General features: G+C 41.6%; 1 protein-coding gene across 2 annotated transcripts in view; it reads right to left on the reverse strand.

Annotated features, from left to right (window-relative positions):
* Positions 1 to 14,522, reverse strand: part of LOC130162681 (disintegrin and metalloproteinase domain-containing protein 12-like) — a 72,879-nt gene that overhangs the window by 19,493 nt on the left and 38,864 nt on the right. For both annotated transcript variants that reach the window (XM_056366458.1, XM_056366459.1), the window contains 7 exons: positions 12,969 to 13,045; positions 11,305 to 11,491; positions 6,594 to 6,659; positions 5,870 to 5,941; positions 5,265 to 5,434; positions 4,479 to 4,563; positions 2,337 to 2,485 (listed from right to left, as the gene is read on the reverse strand). In XM_056366458.1, the coding sequence (XP_056222433.1) occupies positions 2,337 to 2,485; positions 4,479 to 4,563; positions 5,265 to 5,434; positions 5,870 to 5,941; positions 6,594 to 6,659; positions 11,305 to 11,491; positions 12,969 to 13,045 (806 nt within the window). The remainder of the gene's footprint in view (positions 1 to 2,336; positions 2,486 to 4,478; positions 4,564 to 5,264; positions 5,435 to 5,869; positions 5,942 to 6,593; positions 6,660 to 11,304; positions 11,492 to 12,968; positions 13,046 to 14,522) is intronic.

Below are 14,522 nucleotides of genomic sequence, written 5' to 3' on the forward strand. Positions count from 1 at the left end.
CCTGTGTCCATGGAGTAGCCAGCAGCAGCCTAGTTGCGGCGCGTGTGTGTTCCTGTTTTTGTGTGTGTTTTCAGGAGATATAATCTCAAAGGATGAGACACACCAGCCTGTTCTCATTTAGAACTAATGGAGGGATAGAGATGGATGGATGGAGGGGGGGACAACGCGAAAATTGGCCGTGACCAGTGTGAGCAGGAAACAAGCAGTGCTCTATGCAGATGTGCAGCTGGCACTGGGACAGCTTACAGTTTTACTGCCCACCCCCCTACCCCCTACCCCTAACCCCAAACCCAAGTATAATAATGATGAACTAGATCTCATTATCTCCTCCGCTCAGTTTGTGAAGCCACAGCAAGTCCACGAGAGCTGGATGGGGATCTGTTTATACACAACGGTGACAATCAAGAAATTCTATTTGATGAAAATAAAAGATCAATAAAAACAAACAAAACAGGTATTTCTCACTGACTGAGTGCAGGCAAGTGTTTTTTTTCAGTACTTTCAATTACTGAATGCAGTGGGGCTTTTGTACCAACTCATTTAAGTCTTGGCCTTGTGAGGAGCCATTCTGTATAATTACATTATGCTTTGAAAAGAGCCGGTCGCCTGTCTAGAAAAACACGTTAGTCGATGTTATAAACAAATAACTGTAGCTGCCAGGTGACGAACAACATTAAGGTGTTTGGAGCAGAGCCTGTGTATGGCCTCATGGTGTTTTAAGGTATGGATCTGCGAGGGGGCTGGACCTATGGGAGATGTAGTACTGCCTCAGGCAGAGTATAAGTTGCTGACCTGGAATTAACTGAGGAAGCAGTATGAGGGAATATAGAGTTCCTAAACATCCTTATTTAAATGTATTGCTTCCTTAATAGTGGATTAAATAGCAGAGCAGCAATATGGAGCAATAAAGAGGTGTAGAGGGGATTATTTTGAAATCAACTAGAAGTAGATCATTTCTTTCTTTTGTCAGCTGGAATGAAAAAAAAAAGCCTACACAGTCTCCGTGGAGAGCAGAACACGAAACTAAATATTCATGTCTTATTTTATTTCTCACTAGTCTATGTTCAGTACAAACATTCCTTCACATTTAGAGATGCTCGTCACTGCTGCATACAACTTCAGATTCATATATTTTAAGGGCAAGGTGATAAGTTTTCCCAACATAAAAAACGTATAATGGACAGTGTTCAGATGTATTTAACTATTTATTTGGAGCTGCTGAGAGATTTTCCAACATTAAAGTTGCATGTATGTCAAAGAATAGCATCACTCTAACTGGCTGTGCATATGGAAGAAAAGGAAAAAGCCAGAAAGAGACAGGAGTAGCAGAAAGCTGGAAAGACAAAACCATTTTGTTTCTACTTCAACAATTTTTTTTCTCTTTTTTTGTGTGTTGATTGTATTGCCATTTTTGGACAAAGTCCTTGACCAGGGATACCCTCAATCAGAGTTAAATATAAATCTACATCTTAGTGTGTTGTTTTATAAGTCTATAATCAAGAATAGTGTTACCCTGTTTTTCATGAATCTGGTCCAACCCAAATACGGGGAGATGTTTCCAGCATAAACACCAGTCTGAGGCTCCCACACACCACTAGACCTTGGCTGGAACTGATACCCAATGTTTCCACCCAGAACATCCTTTTCCCCTCTCTGCTCAGTCTACAACAAGATGTCAGACATGAAACATTACAATCCATGGTGAGCAATTATCCAATAACTACACCTCAGACTTGATATGTTGTTAGATGTGTCTCGCATGTGCAATATACACTTTCCGCACTGTTTTCTTTAGTCTACTGGCGATCAGCTACATTGCGTTGGTTTAAGTGGAACTCTGCTGTTTGGGCCATGCACTGCCACTGAACCATTAGCTTCCTATTGGGAATGAGTCATATTGCCTCTAGGCATTAGCACAGCTGTTCAATCTGCCATAAACCCAACGGCCCAACACTTCAACGGCATCATTTGCTTACTGCTCTACAGACAATAAATTACAAATGGATAGCATTTGAAATAATGTTTACACATGATCACAATCTGGGCTTTTTGAGCAATACTTGCTATATTTAATAAGTGACAAACTTGATTTAAAGTTAATAATGGCTTGACATCAGGATGATGTATTTCAGGTGGTGTTGGATTTTGTAAAGCCAAACCAAAAGGGTCCCCCACTGGAGTGCACTGAAACGGTGAATTATAGCATATGTCCTGAGACTGATGAAGGCAAACGAGCTGAAATAAACCTCCTGCAATCCTGGATATTGCAGTAATGAGTAAGGAGTCAGCTATCTTGTATATCTATTGACTATTAATTAATAGACGCTGTGACTCACCCTGTGGAGGGAGTCATGATACAGCCTCCGCGATCCACTGTCACCCTGCAGCCACACCCCCTTTCTGGCGTGTCGTGGTTCATTCCAAAGTTGTGTCCGAGCTCATGGGCCAGAGTGACCGCAGCGCCCAGGGGGTTGTCTGAATGGTCCTACACAAAAAAAAAAAAGGAGATCAATCATGGAGAAACTGAGCTTGAAATTTCATCACACTATTTAATCTAAAACCTCTTTACTTTGATGAGTCTAATTTGTTGAGTACATTTCAAGGCTTTAAATGATGCTACAAGCAATGTCCCATTATAAGATTTGCTCAGTTTACAGTTCTGTTGCAGCAAACAATAGCTAATTAAACCAGGACATTTCTGATAACATACTCTGAGGAAAATAACAAATAATAAAAAATGTTATGTTAGCCAAATTGTTGTTCCCCACAGGACCCACTGGAGAAACATTACCCAAAACAAGTGAGTGTAATTGCATATTGCCAAGATCACAAACAATGCTGTTGGATCTGTGCTTATCAGAGCGTTTCCACCGCTCAACGTTGTGGCACTGAAATGAGAAATGAAAAAGCAGACTGCGGGCTGTCACCTTCAGCTTGCTGTGCAAACTCCGACAGAGCCAGATGTGCTGTTTCATCCTCACAAATAAAGTCATGAACCTCCTCTGAGTACCAGAAAAATCGGCCGAAAGATTGAGGAAAAAGCCTCAAAGGACAGTTTGAAAATCACGCAGCCAATCAGGTTAAAGAAGACGGATATTAAAAACAGTGTGAAGATGAAGCAAGAGTGACACACGGAATGAAAGCTGCTGCTGGCTGAGGTACCGAGATTTCCTGCAAGGTGTGTAAAACATGGACACATGAAGAAGCTGGATAAATAATGTAGCGGCATCAGCTATCAGCTCTTCATGGATGCAGAGCTGTGCGTCAGAGCACCTTGCCTCTGGAGTCTTCCGTCACTGTGCATTATTCAGCAGTGCTGTGCAAGTTGAGCTCAGACTGATGAACTGCTCTGCTGGGGGGTTTTGAAAGTAACGGTCATCAACTGTCAGCGCCTGCTGAGATCCGACTGTGCAGACTGAATTCATGCAGAAAAAAACAAAAAACAAACTCTGATTCTGTTTCCTGGAAAAACCCAGACACCTTTAGTAAGTGATGAAGCTGAAGTGCTCAAGAGGGCACTGTCTGTTTTGTTCCACCACACAAATGAAATTAATGTAACATTCAGGGCTGGTAAATGGAGATTCCAGATGGTCTGAAAATGGGTGTTTAAGATTTAACTGCCTAGAAAAATAACAATTAGACCCATAGGGGAAGTCAACTAATGAGTTCAAAGGTACTCTGTAAACGAAGGGAAACAACTAAGACAACAGAGTCGTGATTTGCCCAGCAGAAGAGTCTGCGGTTTGAGACGGATCCTTTATGTCTATGACCTGATGTATTTGTGTACGTAGAGTTTTATGATAATGACCAAGTCTTCACTTTACCATCTGGGAGGACAAGAGTGAAGAACCATTTGGGGACTAGCTGTAAACCTAGCCATCAGCCTGCCATACCCCAAGACAAATAGCCACTCAGAGGCAGAGAGTATAAAATAATAGTATGACATGCACTAATGCAACATGACTTGTGCACATAGTATAGGGTTGCAGTTCTGTAATGGGTCATCACTTACAGCACGCCCCTGTTTTTTCATTCAGGCAACGATATGCTGTACCCTTAAATTCTCTCATTTGTTGCACCTCATTAGGAAGCAAAGGTTTCCATTCCTGTAATCAATACAGTTTCTGATTTATCAGTACAATGTGGAGGGTATTATGCATACCCACCATTTAGCCTTCCTGGAAAAAGACTCAGTGATGTGTGTGCACTGAAGTTAATACTGGTTAATATCAACTCTGGAATCCTTAGCTCAACCCTTACACAAGAGACTCAGGGGAGAAATATGAGAGTATTATGTCAAGCAGGAGCGAGGTGGAGAACAAGGGCAAGAGTAGAGGGCAGGAAGAGGAAGAATGAAAGGATAAAATAAGTCTGGTTTCCTCTCTAGAAGTTAGCATCACAACACAACAAATATTTATTTTGCTTTGCTTTGCTTGGCTTCAAGATGGTGTAAAAGCATCTGAAGCACATTCACGTACCATGACGATTCCTCCTGATTGCTCTGCTGTGCACATGCTCATGATAGGTGCCATACCAATGGTGGTGCCCTGAAAATACACCCCACTAAAAAGGAAAAAAAAACCAAAACAGAGGTTATCAAATCATCGGCATACAATATGTCCCCGTTAAGGTAAAGGCCCCCAGGAGCCACTTAGTGCTAGAGTTAAATTAGCATTTCAAGCTGACCTACGGACCAACTTTGCCATTTACTCATTGTTATCCTCTGTTCCACTAGCATTTATCTCAGTACATCGACTGAAAATTAGTTGAAAATTAGTTAGAAAAAGCATATGTAAATGAAAAAAGTGTAGTCTCTCAGCAAAGCTAAATACATTCTTCTTGATAGTAAACCTTAAACACTTTGTCATTTTAACCAAGATACAATGATTTTTTTTCCAAGAAAGATGTGTTTTTTTTTAGCATTTTCGTCAGCAGTCAACATGTGAAGCGTCTCAAAAAAGGTTACAAATGTTTTATGAGGTAGGAAATTAAACTGCTTTTGAAACAAAACGGTTTCTGTTGGAAATGAAAAATCTGCACTGCAGGATACATTTGAGGGTAACTCAAAAGAAAAACAAACAGCAGTAATACTACAAAACATATTCAATTTTGCCTGTAATAAAGAAAAACGAAAGACTAGTTTTTGCACATAGTTTTTTTTTCTAATTTTGTGCTGTCAATAATTTTAGAATAAATCCCTAACTTTCCCTCTATTTGAAACACCGCTATTAGGCTTCATGTGGATGCTACAAGAAGAGGTATACCTGATTAGCTGGGCATTGTCATGTGGCTTCTGAGGCAGCAGCTTGACCTTCCTCCAGTCTAGGAACTCATGCAACGTGGTGAAAGGGTCTTGGGTGACGGGACACTTGTCCACGTCACTCCACACCTCCAAGCCCACCAGAGCCACTCGGATATTCAAAGCCCTGTAGAACTGAGGGTTAAGAGGAGGAGAGGTGTATAGCAGGTAAAAAAAGAGAAGTGGATTCAGGCCAAGGGCTTCAGATCTGTTTCTCTTATCATTTCTGTTACTCTCTTCACTTTGCATTACCTATTAAAACCACAAATGGTTTTAAATAATCGCTTACAAATGATGAGGGACTCTGAATAAATCCTTGAACATTAATCAGCATACAGCTTTCCATATGAATGAATCATCTTTTGCTTCTCTTTCATTAAACCACCAGCCAAGGCATGTTTTATTACAGTGGACTCTTCACAACATTGCTCATTCGAGTTATGGAATTGATCATCCATTCATAATCTAATCAGCCTCTGCTCACAGGTTGGTTAATTCTCACCAGGCTTGATGTGACCTCTAATAAATCACGTTCCAACACCACATTCCCTCTGTTGATTTGATTGTTACCTTGTCCACATAATTGGCGATCTCAGCCAGCCGCTGCTTGACCTTCTCCATGTCCTTGCCTTGCTTCTGAAACTGCAACAATACAACCATACAGAATGAGGCAGATAGAGAGAGAGGTGATCCATTCACTCTGAATGTTGATTAACACCAAAGACGTTACTTGGGACAAATTAACACTGTGTCAGCTCCAGAAAGTTCTCCACAGGGTGTCTTGGAGCTGTGCTACATTCGCTATCACGTTAATTCCACTGGCGCTTCTGCCATAGCTGCTATCATCAAAGAGCTCCTCAGTGGAGCTTAGGCTAAAGAGATAACCTCAGCCACCTTGTCTTAAATCCGACATTTATTCAGTCTCTCAGGCTCTAAAGCATGTGACTCAGACCTATAGGCCTCATGTCGATGAGGACCACTTTCTTCTCACAGCCCTCTCTAAGATCTTAAGTCTGAGATTTGAGATAATTCAGGGTGCACATAATGGGAAAGTCTCATTTGTAAGTCAAGTGACCAAATGATCTATGCAGAGGAGTGTCGCTGGAGTTGGACAGTGAAATGGATGAGTAAGCAGACACATCAGGGGGCAACAGCAAAGCAGAGCTAGAGCCATCCACCATATCTGCGTCTCAAGGGGATAGAGCGGCAGCTAAGCGTCTGACCTCTGAGCCCCTTTCCCGTGGGATTTGGCAGCAGAGGGAGGAGAGGGTGAGACCGCGTGACCTTTGCTTACCTCTCTGTTGTCAGCCACGATGATCAGCTCCACATATTTGGTCGTAGTCTGGGCATGGCGTTTGTGCTGTGAAGAGGATTGGACAGGGATTAGGTGGGTGTGAAGGAAAAACAATACAAGAAGAATACAAGAAGGGGGGGGGGGGGTTAATGGGAGAGGGAACAGAGGGTGGAAATGACAGAGTGATAAACCAAGAAATGAAGAGAGAGGAGGAGGAGAAGAGAGTAGAGAGGGAGAAGAGGAAGGACATTAGTAGGACGCACTTAACCGCAGCTTTTTTGGAAAGAGCAGCCTAAATTTAGCAGGTGGCTACTCAATATGGCTTTTTACCTGAGCTGCACTCTACACAAAAGGCAGAAGTGAGAATCAGCACAAAGCAATCAGCTACTCATCCAGCCTGACCCAATAAGAGCCGCTAAGGTCGCACAAACCTCTGATAACACTCTACAGGAACCGGCTTATTAACTAATAAATCACTGTTTTGGACAATGGTGCAAGCACTGTTGGCACACAGTATATTGCACCCTCTATAAAGAGCACTTGACTCTACCATCACACTCACACAGTGGAGTTTGGACTAGTGAGCATATGTCCGAACGGAAGCCGGACTTATTCACATTGAAAATTTTGCGTTTTCAAAATCTTTTAAAGTTTTTACATTAATCTCCGTTGCTGTTCAGGGTCAAAGACTTGACACAGTGAAACCACTTTTGAACGGGTAAGAGGAATCAGGTGTAATGAATTATCAGATGCCATTTAAATAGGTAATAGGTAAAGGAAAAGGTCTGCGTCTGTGTCTTTGAGCGTATGTGGTACATAGATGTAGAAAGTAGCGTTTTGAACTAAATGCTAACGACGTGAAGCAGATATAATGTTTTTCAAGTTAGCCATCTTAAGCTTAACACGTTAGCATGCTAACCATTGCCAGCACCAAACGCAAATACAGCTGAGGCTGATGGGAATGCCATTACTTTTGCAAGTATTTGGTGATAAGTAGTGGACAACTTAAGATTTTAACCTGATGATGATTATAAAAAAATAAGTTAGAGAGTATGGAGACAATACTGACATGCAGGAGGGCATTTCCACACAAAGACAAATGCAGCCCACACATCACTCTGGAGCCTGTTTCACCTGTTTCACCTGCACACACTTACACACACACACACACAAACACACACAGGCACGCACACACACAATGCACACGCAAGCTCGCTCTTTCCACTCACACACTCACAGATCCTATACTATCCTGCTGGCTAAGTGTTCTGCCTTCACACCATGGCGCTCTTTCAATCTGAGCCTCTTTATCCTTGCTGGCCTGGCAGCCTGGATCCTCTCTGCTCTTATCTGCCTCCTCCATAGATAAGCCAGGATGGGCAAGTGTGCTCTAAATGCACCCTATGGTGATTACCAAGTCTCGAGGAGGCCACCGGAGAGGAGGTGCACACGTAAACACTATGTTCAGTCAACACCGTGAAGAGTATCCCTACTCTTCAATAGACTGAGAGCTATGTGTGTGAATTCCAGACACGTAATTTACCACATGTATTTTACCGTCTCTATAAAACAGAAAATACCAGTGCAAAATGGAAAATATATAATCTACAATTAATATCTTGAGATATTTTTGAACAAATCCTAACATTCAAAGCTTCAACTTTTTCCTAGAGTATTCCTCTTCTTCAATTAGTTCATGTTTTACGCATCACTTCTGCTTCAACATCAGAGAAATGAGGTGAAGACAGAGCCCAGTGTTTTTTATACAATTTATATGGTGAAATGAAATTAAGAACAAAGGCCAGCTTACTAGCCTCAGAGCTTTCAACCACATCTCACAGTCTTCACTAAACAAAAAGGTGTCCGGCTCAGGTGTGGATGAAGATGAAAAGTGAATAATGGATTCTCTTTACTACATCAATACACATCACACAATGAACCCCCCCCCCCCCCCATGCTCAAATGCTACTCAGTTTAGGCTCACATCCAACTCTTCCGAGCTATTTCAATCCATATTATGTTCTGGCCCGATATTCTGTTTCAAGCATGGAAGACAAGTCACTCTCAAAATGCCATTGCATGCTGTGTTGAGGTTTGACATCTCACACAGCCACATTTTCATCTTGTGACAATAGAGATTTTGCAGGAACTCAAGTTGTTGATGTGCAGTTCCTGTCAGCTAGCCATCATATCTCTATACCCTTCTCTACCCCATCTGACTCTCATCATCCAGGGGCACTCTGCCAACACCGCCTCTTTATCTTTAGGCCCTCAAGCAGGGCACATCGCAGCTTATCAAAGCAGCAGCACACCTCGGTGCCCCTGCGTACCAAGCTGAGGTGCATGCACGGCACCAAGTCCAGCAAATCTGACTAGGTTCTCACTTTTTGGCTTTACCTCCTCTTTGCTACGGCAACTTTTTGAAAATATCCTTCACTATCTTATCTGTTTTCACTTTTTTAATCACCTACGGGATTACCATGTTTGACCACCTCCCTTATGAACCACATCTGTCTTCACTTAGCAAAGATATTTTCTCTTCTAACTCTGCTATCTCTTGCTGTGTTAGAAGAGGAAGAGACGTAGTATTTTAAACAAATGAAAGGGGACACTGTGATCAGATAAAACATATTAAAATACACTGAAAAAAAAACTCTTCTGGAGGAGAATTAAACCCTACTTTACTCACTGGTATAAATCATCAATATAAGCCTTTCTCCTGTCTTTTTTTCTTATCTCATTCCCCTTCTGTTTCTGTCAGGTGGGAAACTTCTGCATTGTGCTGTTGTCAGGATTTGTTCGCGTCTGCCGAGCCTTTGCAGCCCTCTTAACACCAAAGACAATAGTTGCCATTGAAGCCAGCACTGTAATCACCAACAGGAATCAAACAGTACAATAAAAAACACCAGGAAAATCCCTATTACTGCATGAATAAATAAAAACTAATAATGTGAAAAGGCCAGCACCACCATATGTTCGGCCTGCTTCCCAAAAACACACTCAATCTCAATGTAGCCTTAATGAAATGATTAAACAATCGCAAAAAAATAAAACTCAGTTTTAAGAAAATGGAAAGTCCCTCACATTTATGCTGAATCACTATTATGATATGTGTGCTTTCCCTCCTTTTGGGTCCTGGAACATATGCTTCATCTTTTACACCACCTATCTCTGTGTCTCTTTATATTGTACCTGATAAATCACTCGTGTTCGTCCGCTCCTGCCATCCCTCGCCACTAAGATAGAGATCAGTATAGAGCCTGTGTTTTCCACTTAACACCGCTCATCATCTTTAAAGCCCAATTCCTCTGAGGGTAGAGACTCCCAAGGACCATGGCCCATATGATTTATCCCTATGAGCAGTGGGGTAGTAAGAGGCCGAGTGCAGGGTGTAGGATGGGAGTGGAGTGGAGTTTCTCAAAAGCAATCTGTTTAATTCTGGATGGACAGGTCCTGCTTGAGGCTTGATCTACAAGCCTGCAGTCTGATCTGGCGTTCGGAGCAAATGTTGCCACTTAACAGCCAATGTACTTTCCACAGGCGTTCATCAACCCCCGCTCTCCATACACTCGAGATCACTAATGGACACCGTCAGATCAGATGGAAGGAATGAGTGAATAATTCAACAAGTAGTAGCTTCTAAAAGATATACAGCCCACTTACCAATATCTACATTGCAAATGATTTTTTTTTTTTTTCTTTTTTAAAAAGGGGGTTGAGGTTAGTGATGTTTTAGATTCTGTGCAGCCGGAATCCAAATACAAATTAGATTAAGAAATATCAACTACAGGAATGCATTTTCTAAACTGACAACCAAGTGGTACGAACATTTTTCACTCTGGCTGTTTGTTAAATGATAATTGCGCTACTTGACATGTCAGAGGGTCATTCAGTTCTTCTGTACTAAATTCCATGGAAATCCAACCAATAACTGAGATATGTCACTTAAAGCCTTGTGGTGGCGCTGCAGAGAAAGCCAGGATATCACCAAGTCATTAGCCCAATCAAGTCATTAGGATTCATGCTCTTGGAACCATAAATGCCTCTGGAAAAATATCATGCCAAGGAAATCCATCCAAGAGCTGATGCATTTCAGTCAGGACCGAAGTGGTGGACCGACAGACACTGCCACCCATAATGACTATTAAGAAAAGAATTAAATCATGCAGTTTAATGCAGCCTCATCAATATATACAGGTAAGATGAATGTTTATAAAAAAGGATTTTAAGACAATTCTCACTGTTTATAGATGCAGGGCTCATTGATACACTTCCAATGGACTGTTAACAGTGAAAGTTTGATCAATTTGACCTGCTGAAGATCTTGTGAAGTCGAACGTTCTCAGGGTTTGTAATCATTAACTTGCTCAAATCTTTTCTCTCTGTTCTACCAACGAGTGCTAGCAGAACCTTGAGTTTAAGTGGCAAACATTGGTGATTTGTAAAAAAAAAAGAAAAAAAAAAAAGAAAAAAAGAAAGACAGCTGGTGCTCTGATGGCCTATTGATTAAGGCGCCAAACATTAGGCAAAACTAAAGTGGTTCGAGTGCAGCCAAGGACCTCGGTTACATGTCACTCCGCATCCCATTTCCCGTCATCTCTCTGCTGTCGACTTGGAAATGGAGGCAGAAATCTTGAAAATCACAGTGTCAGTATAGCCAAAGTTTATCTGTACCTCAAGGTAAAGTTGAATACAGCATTATAATCCTTACCCTTGTGCTGAAAGCCTTGAACGGGCTGCTGTCAGTGTGTTCAATGGGATAAGATATGTTGAAATCGTGTCCACAGGTGCCAGGAGCAAAATTGAGGTGTTCTGCTGTGTAGATCCAGTGAGTGCCATCAGAGTGATCAGCAGATGGTTCCAGTACATACGATTTGCCTTCAATAGAGATGAAACCCCTGCAGACACAAGAACAAGTGCATGGAAGGACCTCTCAGATAATAGAAGAAGTGCGGCGTTATATTCATTTATTTATTTTTGCATAATTCAAATACTGGAATTTCAGTGAAACATATCAGATATGCGGTAAAGAAACTAAAATGTTAATTTTGATATAAAAGTGATCCTGATTTATGTGCGATGTCCTAATATAACCAGAGAAGAGGATACATCATCAGTGATGAGTGCACTCCTCAGTCAGTATCATGCAGTGGAATAATAGTGGCTACCACTTGAATTAGCACTTGGAAGACATTCTGCTTAAAGAGTAGTAGTATCTCTTAGTTTTTCCATTGTTGTGTCCATTGTTTCCTCTTTCCTAACTTTTCTCATGATTTAACAGTGGTCTCCGTGATTTAAAATGACATCCCCATGCACTGAGTCTGAATAAACTCTGAGATTCTCACAAAACTTGCACAATATTCACAACCACATGAGCTCATACTAAACTCCCCCAAAAGCACAAGCGCTGCCAATGCAAACCAAAAACGATTTGTCTCGGCGAACAGGCCAAGCGATGTGTAGCTGTGTCAAAATAAGTTCCGTGCATCTGGCGTTGTGCAGACAGGTTGCAGAAAAACTCAGGTAAATAAATAAATAAATAAATATGAAGACCAAGGTCAACACCAAGGGCTTCACAATCAGGCGCATCACTCTGCAGAGGGTTTGGCTGGTTCGTGAAAACATTCCTGATGGTGTCTAGTGATATTACCGAAATCATTACTCCTGTCTGACATCTGCAAACACAGTGTTTCCAACGTCTAAAGCCTTACAGTATATCAACTTTAGCCTGCTGCTCTTCAGTAGTTTATACAGGGTGTCATCTCAGCTTATTAGTACGGAAAAAAAAAACATTATTTATTGAGTCCTGTTGAAAATCTGAGCAACTTTATTTTGATGTTAGACAAAAACTGAGTACCTGAGAACTATGGCAATCAAGGTGGGCCAAAATTGAATGAAGGAAGTTGGTTCTGAAAACTGTTATGGAAGTTAATATAACACAGCCTGGTAAGACATTGTACTGTTACCGTTTGCTAAGCTTGTGTCTCTTTCCAATCCGAGACAATGATGACTGACTTGGACCTGACTGCAATGAAGCTCATTTGAGACTTAAAAGCAAAATCATTGAAGTCTCATATTTATTTAAAATAAAAAGTAAAATCCTGAACCAACAAAATTGATTAAGACTTGTATCTTGATTTCTAATTTGCTCGTGAAGACTTGCGACTTGACGTGGACTTGTCTTGAATGATATGCAATTTGACTTGAACTCAACCTGAACTTGTCCAAAAGACTTGAAAACACTTCTGGTATCAATTGCATTCATTGCTCTGTCCTCACCACAGCAGGGAGAGTCGGTGAAATAAAGCTTTGGCTTTGGGTTTCCGTCCTGGTTGCTTCTGTAGTGTTTTAAAAATGAGCATCTGACACACTTACTTAATCCCAGCACAGGTACTGAGGCTGACGTCCGAGTTGACATGACCCTCGACCTCACCGTGGTAGTAGCAGTTTGCCTGCGGAAATATAAACAAAAACACTTCAAGATTTAAAATTCAAGACGAGAAGAATGGAACTAATGTGGAAAAAAAAAAAAAAAGAAGAAAAACCTGTTCAGGTTTAAACACAGTTCAACAACACCAGTCCCAGCTGATAACTGTGAAATATGAGCAAATTAACTCTGGGGGAATAGCTTTTTGCAGGGTTAGCAGGAGCCATTCCCACTCATCACCACAGGCTAATGATGGCTGAAATCTGTGCGAGTTTCACATTTCCCAGCTCAATCTTTGCTTGCTGCTGCATTCCCAGGTACCCGCTTTCATGGACCACCTGTCAAGCTGTAGCAGGGAGTAACGAAAGTGAATTAAACCCATGTTTATTGAACCAGGCCTGGCAGCGAAGAGGGTGGGGAGGAAGTGTCTGGTTTGGAGTGAAAACAGTCCTTCTCCTACAGTCAGACAACCTTGCTCAGGTGAGGTCTGCCTATAGCGGCCCCTCCACCACCCTGTTCTGCAAAACAAGGAAATGTGAGTTTTCCACCCCTCTTTGACTGCCTCTAAATATAGAGCACAGGCAGTAAATTTCAATGTCCAGCCTCCTTCAACGTGGCTAACCTCCAGAGACTGCTGATTTTGCACATTCATGGTCTGGATGTGTTTCTGGAATTAAAGGGAATCCTTGCTTAATCTTGCATCACGGTACTTCTTAGTAATTCTGCTATAAAACTGTGATAATCCAATTAATGTTTTTTTTCCCCCCACTTCTGTCATGAGCTAGTTAAAGCAGCACTGGTAAATAGTGTCTTTCAGTTTTACCACCCAAATAAGGTTGAGGTTTAATAGCATTTTCTCAAGTCTGAATTCTTAAATAATCCTTCATCCTTCCATAACTTACTATTTACAGCTGCTTTAATCAATATTTTCATGTCAAAAATGGATCAAATGACTATGATGGGTCACTTGTACTGACAAAACCACGAACAGGTTGGGTCCATGGATTCATGCTTTTGATGCCAAATTCTGTTCCTACCATCTGCTGCCTCAGCAGAAATCCAGATTCATCGGGCCAGGCTACATTTTTTCCGGTCTTCAACTGTCAAGTGTCGGTGAGCCTGTGCCCACTGCAGCCTCAGATTTCCATTCATGGCTGACAGGAGTGGAACCAGACCAGTGGCCTCATCTGCTGTAGTCCATCCACCTTAAGGTTCAACACGTTGTGCATTCTGTGATGCTTTACTGCTTATCACAGCTGTAAAGAGTGGTTATCTGAGTTACCTTAGCCAGTCTGGCCCAATCTCCTCTGACCTCTCTCGTCAACAAGGTGTTTCCGTCTGCAGGACTGGATATTTTATGCTTTTCGCACCATTCTGAGTCAACTCAACAAACTGTTGTTTCAGAAATCGTTGCACCAACAATCCCGCCACATGGTCAGAGTCACTGAGATCACATTTTTTCACCCATACTTATGTTTATCTTATTCAAGAAGTGAACCCAA

This window comes from Seriola aureovittata, chromosome 21 (genome assembly GCF_021018895.1).
Source record: "Seriola aureovittata isolate HTS-2021-v1 ecotype China chromosome 21, ASM2101889v1, whole genome shotgun sequence".
Taxonomy (NCBI): domain Eukaryota; kingdom Metazoa; phylum Chordata; class Actinopteri; order Carangiformes; family Carangidae; genus Seriola; species Seriola aureovittata.